Raw genomic sequence first — 7766 nt, forward strand, 5'->3', positions numbered from 1 at the left:
AAGGCCCTGGGATCCATATTTCCAAACAGGGATCGTAGCGCTTCACAAGCACCAAGCAGAATATTGGATTTTATCAACATGCTGGGGCTAGATGAGTCGATATGACTTAGGGGGAGGGAGGGCGTTGCATACCTCTAAACTAATCTATCTACTATGACAGCAGTGTTGCAAATTTGTCAAAGTATCACGTTCTGCGTAAATTTCTGGCAACACTTGCAGCAGTATCACGTTCTTCTGTCACTTTTTACAATTTATGCAAATAATTGGCAATTGAAAGTATGCTTAATCGCTTAACTAAAATGATTAAAGCTAATGGCTTTTGGACAAATTACTAAAATATTACATGGATTCGAAAATACTCCAGTACAACTGTGGGCTCTGCTGGAGAGGACATACATTGCTCGTGGGAACAAACATGGAGAAATTTTTAAAAAATACGCAAGAAAGTAGGAGTAGAGAAGGCGGACAAATTGTCCACCAAGCAGCGCTTGAACAAAACGACGAAAAGAAGAAACTGATGTGGATCTTGTCATTTCCAAGAGATGAACGAATTTCAGGAAATGGACGAAAAGGCAGCATTGGAACCTGGCCCGGAAATAACAAAGCAGCAAGCTTTGGACATCTTGGGGAAGCTGATTAAAGACCTGAGAGGGTTTTGCTGATCCGAAAGGCAATGTCAATAAGTCGATCAAAAATCAGCTGGCAAGCATAGAAGGGGTTTTCGAAGAACGCGAGAAGCTGGAGATGCAAGAGCAAACCAAACACCAGACGATGGCTTCACAGCAAGTAAGGGCAATAACAGTAGAGCCAGAAGAAGAGCTGGACACTGGAGTCGTTGGTGACGTTGTATCGGTTGATGGTGACAACGGAGCAAGTGGAACTAGATCTGGAAAGAAGAAAGAGCGAAGCTCTCCTGATCTACCGGACAGCCAAGTTAGCAAGAAGAAGGACTTGAAACGTAGCCCTCAACACAAGAAGGATGATCCTAAAAAGTCCGAACAGAGCATCGTCAACGACAAAAAGCCGGACTGGAAGAAATTGCTATCGAGAAATGAAAAGAGGGAGATACGTAAAAACAAGCCCCTTGGAAAACATCAGAAGTCTTTGCCAAAGCCAACACCCAGAAAATCGCGAAGATCAGCTAAGAACGGAAGCGTTGATCATTTGCCCAAAGGAAAAGGTGATGTATGCCGAGATACTCTCTAGGATCAATACGGCTTTACCCAAGGACCAGGTCGGTAACACCGTGGAAAAAATTCGCAAAACAGACGCTGGAAATATGCTCATCACGCTCTCAAAAGAGGGCGATGACAAAGGCCAAGCCCTGAAGAAAACTATTGCGGATATTCTTCAACAGGATGTAACTGTCATTAGCAAAGATCTCGAAATAATTGATCTTGATGATCCGACGTCAAAAAACGACGTGCAGGTAGCCCTACAAGAGAAGGAAAGCTGGAGATGGCTGCAAGATACAGAAAGATGCCATCAAAATCCGTCCAGCCTACAGAGGCACTCAGACAGTGCTAAAGACACTGCCAGCAGCAATAGCGGAAAAAGTTCTTGAAGAAATAAGCAAAGTCAGGATAGGGGTTAACTGCAGGAGTAGAAAAGAAAAAGGCCACGACGATGATTCAAATGTTGGCCCTATAGACACGTCGCCGCCCAATGCTTGAGTGAAGTTAACCGATCGGAACTGTGCATTAAGTGCGGCCGAAAAGGGCACCAAGTAGCTAGATGTCCAAACACGGCAAACTGTTTGCTATGTGCTGAAAAACCCGTCCCAACGGATATAACTCATCAGGCCGGCTCTAATCGATGCCCGATTTTTCAAGAGGCACTCAAGAAGATAACGGACAAACGAGCATGAAGATACTGCAGATAAACATAAATCACTGTGAAGTTGCGCATGACTTACTTATGCAGACAGTACGGGAATTAAAGCTTGACCTTGTGCTTATATCGGAGCCATATAAACACCTCACTGACCAACCATGGGACGCGGGTCAAAGCTGTCATGTGGTAATCTCCACTTCCAGAGCGTAGTCAACAACGGCAGCGCCGGCTTTATAGCAGCATCAGTAGATGGCATTCGTTTCTACAGCTGCTACGCACCACATAGCCTCTCCATTGTTGAATTTGTTTACTTTCTGGACCGACTCGACGAGGATGCGAGACAACATCAACGGACAACACCAACGCACGAGGAAAAGCACTACTAGACGCTTTTACTGCACTAGATGTAGTTTCGGTCAACAATGCAACTGGAGAGTGATGAACATCTACACTCCAAACGGCCACAATGCGATCCTCTGGGTAATATCAAACGACCAGAGCCCGAGAGGATCTAATAAGCAATCTAACACCAATGGTTGGTAGGTGAAATCCTTTGATCCAAGTACGATGGTAATAGCCTTTGATGGTAACCCAATAAACACAGGATGCGCAGAAGGAAATACTAAGGACCTGATGAAGAGAGTAATTCAAGCTTGTGACCACACTATGCCAGGTAAACGTGGCACTAATCAAAGACCCTCGGTGCACTGGTGGAACGAGCACATCAGCGCTATTCTGATCGCAGAGTACAAAAAAGCTCGTCGATCCCTAAACAAAGCCATCAAAAATAGTAAAAAGAACTGCTGGAAAGAGCTCAGGTAGACAAGGGCTTGTGGGGAAGACCTTATAAGGTAGTTATGATGCACTTGAAAAACCAGCCAATGCCGTCACCGACGTGTCCTCAACTCTTACAGAAAATCGTGGCTGCGTTATTCCTTGACGCCTACAACACCTGCCTGAAGGAAGGGACTTTTCCTCGAAAGTGGAAAGAGCACCGATTAGTGCTACTTCCCAAAGGAAAAAAAAACCAAAAGAACCGTAATTTTACCGTCCACTTTGCATGTTAGACGCAGCGGGTAAAATATTCGAACGTATCATTCCTCAGAGAATTGAAACAGTTGTCGATCCACTCCTAGCAGAAAATCAGTATGGTTTCCTAAAAGGACGATCAACCCTGGACGCAATCAATCTGGTTGTTACCATGGCCAAGGAGGCAATCGCAGGAACCAGGTGGCAAGGTGGTACAAAGAAGTATTGCCTGGTGGCCGCTTTAGGCATCAGAAACGCCTTTAACTGCGCCAACTGGGACTGCATCATGCAAGGTCTCCGAGAGAAAAAAGTGGCAGAATATCTGTTTAAGATAGTGGCCAGCTACTTCACAGATAGAGTCCTAAAATACGACACGAATGATTAGAATGGTCCAAAGGAGTACGAAATTACCGGAGGTGTACCCCAGGGATCAGTACTTGGTCCACTTTTATGGAATATCATGTGCGATGACCTACTAAGACTGAAACTGCCAAGAAGCGACAAACTCGTAGCATATGCGGACGATGTAGCCGTAGTGATCGTCACGAAACACCTTAACGAGATTCGCCATATGTTTAGCATCACCTTCAATCGAGTTAACCGATGGATGGATAAATGAACCTTCAACTGGCTAAACAGAAGACCGAGGCTGTGCTTATAACTATCAGAAAAGTGGTGGATACAATCAAGCTAAAAGTCGGAGACCAAGAAATCACAGCACAACCTTATATCCGATAATTAGGAGTGATGCTCGACGCCCGACTCAAAGCAACAACTGGAACATGTGACCAACAAAGCATCAGTAGTGAAAGCTACTTTAGTACGACTAATGTCGATTGTTTGGGGTCCAAAGCAGAATCGGAGATTATTACTGTCATCAGTAGTCACATCAGTACCGACTTATGGAATATTCATCTGGGCAGACGCGCTGGACACCCAAGATTCATGGCGAAAAGCTGGACCAGTATATCGTCTGAGTGCCTTAAGAGTAGCCAGCGTCTTCCGCACAATATCTGCGGAGGCAATATGCGTTATTTCCGGAACTCTACCACTTTGGGCTTTTGCTGAGGAAAGACAGAACCTTTACCATCGAAAAAGGTCAACCACACTGAGCGCTGTTGAACTCGGGACAAGATTAAGGCAAAAGAGCATCGCGCGTTGGCAACTACAAAGGGAAGGCGCAGGGAAGGGTAGATGAACATACCGTCTGATACCACGGATTGATGTTTGGCTGAACCGGAGTCATGGCGAGGTCAACTATTATCTGGCACAGATGCTTTCAGGACACGGTTGCTTCCGGTCTTATCTACACAGCTTCAAGCACGATAACTCTCCGGACTGCCCGTCCTGTCCAGGCGCTATTCAAAATGCGGGGCATACGCCCACAAACGAGAGGAACTAGAAACAAATTCAAATGGAATAATCCAACCAGAGACAAAAGTAGAAACAATGTTGTCATCAAAAACTGCCTGGAACGCCATCAGCATATTTGCAACAGAACTTCTCATAGACTTGCGGTCCAGACAACTAGAAGAAAGAAAAAATAACATGTTAGCTATCGGAAAGAAGAGCAGTAGCTAAATCCTCTCCCCACGAAGTAATGTATAGGGGCGGTTCCGGGGGGATGTGAGGCCGTAAGAAAGGGGAGGTTTTAGTCGGAATTAACATTAGCAAGTCACCAGGCTAATGTTCAAGACCGACATACCCAGTGCGAAACACCTAAGCTTGGCATGCGTAAATGTATTTCCTCCTCTATACAAAAAAAAAAAAAAGCTGCGAAGAGTGAGGTAGTAGTGGGTGTTGGAGTTTTACATATCTTTGAATTATACAAAAATACCAAACAGTTTTAACATCCATTGAAATGCAAAAGTGGAGCATATTTTCCAGGCTATGTTTATTAATAAAAATTCTTGATTTGCATAGGTGCAAGACATGTTTATTTACAAAGATGTGTTTATGTGTGAAAATTGTAGGGAGCTTTAAATAGTAGTAAAATAATTTTAAAATTTTTTTTAAGGAATAGTGACCGTTTTTGCAAGTTTCATCAATACGAGATCTTAGTACTACCAAGTATGCCATGATTTTTGATAACAGCAACACAACGCCTCTTGATAGAATATACGAGGCTCTGGAATATTTTCAGTGGTATGCTTTGTCATGCTTGCTGCAGTACGGTCTACAATTCGTTGTTGTTTTTGTGTTTATCATGGCACACGGCTTTCTAGACGTCTGCTCAAAGATCTTCAAATGCACAAGCACACCGGTAGGGTGGCAAAGGAGTGGTTTTGGGTCAATGGAATACAGCGGCATGCCCCCTTCAGCAAATGATATCATAACATTTTGCTTATATCCACGTATGCGTATCATTCCATTATGTCAGCAATCATGTGAATTGGGCCTACACCTCTGTAAGAAAACAGCCACAAACCATGATACTCGAACCGCTTCAAAGTTTAGGGGGGCGTCTTACATACTGACGGGACCCTTTACCGCTGTATAGAACCACTTTTCACTCGTCGATCCACAAGAAGTTGCGCCATTTCTCAATCGGTCAAGTGATGTGTTCTTTTACAAATTCAATGCGTCGTGCTACATGATTTTATTTAATAACGGTACTGTTCTGTTCTGTTGGCTCCGAATCTCCACAGACATCTTACGACTTTTTATGAAAAAATTCTCAGAAAGAATCCGCCTTGTGCCCCTTTTTTCGTCTTTTTCATATAAAAAATTGCATTGCGAATCATTGTTGTTGCATACCTTACAAGTCTTTCCCCTTCTTTGTAGGTAATCTTACGACTTCCGAAAGGCAATGTCAATAAGTCGATCAAAAATCAGCTGGCAAGCATAGAAGGGGTTTTCGAAGAACGCGAGAAGCTGGAGATGCAAGAGCAAACCAAACACCAGACGATGGCTTCACAGCAAGTAAGGGCAATAACAGTAGAGCCAGAAGAAGAGCTGGACACTGGAGTCGTTGGTGACGTTGTATCGGTTGATGGTGACAACGGAGCAAGTGGAACTAGATCTGGAAAGAAGAAAGAGCGAAGCTCTCCTGATCTACCGGACAGCCAAGTTAGCAAGAAGAAGGACTTGAAACGTAGCCCTCAACACAAGAAGGATGATCCTAAAAAGTCCGAACAGAGCATCGTCAACGACAAAAAGCCGGACTGGAAGAAATTGCTATCGAGAAATGAAAAGAGGGAGATACGTAAAAACAAGCCCCTTGGAAAACATCAGAAGTCTTTGCCAAAGCCAACACCCAGAAAATCGCGAAGATCAGCTAAGAACGGAAGCGTTGATCATTTGCCCAAAGGAAAAGGTGATGTATGCCGAGATACTCTCTAGGATCAATACGGCTTTACCCAAGGACCAGGTCGGTAACACCGTGGAAAAAATTCGCAAAACAGACGCTGGAAATATGCTCATCACGCTCTCAAAAGAGGGCGATGACAAAGGCCAAGCCCTGAAGAAAACTATTGCGGATATTCTTCAACAGGATGTAACTGTCATTAGCAAAGATCTCGAAATAATTGATCTTGATGATCCGACGTCAAAAAACGACGTGCAGGTAGCCCTACAAGAGAAGGAAAGCTGGAGATGGCTGCAAGATACAGAAAGATGCCATCAAAATCCGTCCAGCCTACAGAGGCACTCAGACAGTGCTAAAGACACTGCCAGCAGCAATAGCGGAAAAAGTTCTTGAAGAAATAAGCAAAGTCAGGATAGGGGTTAACTGCAGGAGTAGAAAAGAAAAAGGCCACGACGATGATTCAAATGTTGGCCCTATAGACACGTCGCCGCCCAATGCTTGAGTGAAGTTAACCGATCGGAACTGTGCATTAAGTGCGGCCGAAAAGGGCACCAAGTAGCTAGATGTCCAAACACGGCAAACTGTTTGCTATGTGCTGAAAAACCCGTCCCAACGGATATAACTCATCAGGCCGGCTCTAATCGATGCCCGATTTTTCAAGAGGCACTCAAGAAGATAACGGACAAACGAGCATGAAGATACTGCAGATAAACATAAATCACTGTGAAGTTGCGCATGACTTACTTATGCAGACAGTACGGGAATTAAAGCTTGACCTTGTGCTTATATCGGAGCCATATAAACACCTCACTGACCAACCATGGGACGCGGGTCAAAGCTGTCATGTGGTAATCTCCACTTCCAGAGCGTAGTCAACAACGGCAGCGCCGGCTTTATAGCAGCATCAGTAGATGGCATTCGTTTCTACAGCTGCTACGCACCACATAGCCTCTCCATTGTTGAATTTGTTTACTTTCTGGACCGACTCGACGAGGATGCGAGACAACATCAACGGACAACACCAACGCACGAGGAAAAGCACTACTAGACGCTTTTACTGCACTAGATGTAGTTTCGGTCAACAATGCAACTGGAGAGTGATGAACATCTACACTCCAAACGGCCACAATGCGATCCTCTGGGTAATATCAAACGACCAGAGCCCGAGAGGATCTAATAAGCAATCTAACACCAATGGTTGGTAGGTGAAATCCTTTGATCCAAGTACGATGGTAATAGCCTTTGATGGTAACCCAATAAACACAGGATGCGCAGAAGGAAATACTAAGGACCTGATGAAGAGAGTAATTCAAGCTTGTGACCACACTATGCCAGGTAAACGTGGCACTAATCAAAGACCCTCGGTGCACTGGTGGAACGAGCACATCAGCGCTATTCTGATCGCAGAGTACAAAAAAGCTCGTCGATCCCTAAACAAAGCCATCAAAAATAGTAAAAAGAACTGCTGGAAAGAGCTCAGGTAGACAAGGGCTTGTGGGGAAGACCTTATAAGGTAGTTATGATGCACTTGAAAAACCAGCCAATGCCGTCACCGACGTGTCCTCAACTCTTACAGAAAATCGTGGCTGCGTTATTC

General features: G+C 44.5%; 1 protein-coding gene across 1 annotated transcript; it reads left to right on the forward strand.

Moving 5' to 3' along the window:
- The first annotated feature begins 771 nt into the window (after window positions 1–771).
- On the forward strand, window positions 772–6562 carry LOC138856938 (cylicin-1-like). Its single transcript, XM_070107953.1, has 4 exons — window positions 772–1185; window positions 1235–1429; window positions 5647–6183; window positions 6233–6562. Exons 1-4 carry the CDS (start codon window positions 772–774, stop codon window positions 6560–6562), a joined length of 1476 nt encoding a protein of 491 aa, XP_069964054.1.
- Window positions 6563–7766: the final 1204 nt, after the last annotated feature.

The sequence above is a fragment of the Bactrocera oleae genome, chromosome 4 (genome assembly GCF_042242935.1).
Source record: "Bactrocera oleae isolate idBacOlea1 chromosome 4, idBacOlea1, whole genome shotgun sequence".
NCBI classification, from domain to species: Eukaryota; Metazoa; Arthropoda; class Insecta; order Diptera; family Tephritidae; genus Bactrocera; species Bactrocera oleae.

Bases quoted from the DNA above. Each gene is read 5' to 3' on its own strand.
- LOC138856938 (XM_070107953.1), top strand. From the start codon at position 772: ATGGCTTCACAGCAAGTAAGGGCAATAACAGTAGAGCCAGAAGAAGAG. The intron at 1,186-1,234 runs GTATGCCGAGAT...CCCAAGGACCAG, and splicing joins TGCCCAAAGGAAAAGGTGAT to GTCGGTAACACCGTGGAAAA. The intron at 1,430-5,646 runs GTAGCCCTACAA...CCTTCTTTGTAG, and splicing joins CGTCAAAAAACGACGTGCAG to GTAATCTTACGACTTCCGAA.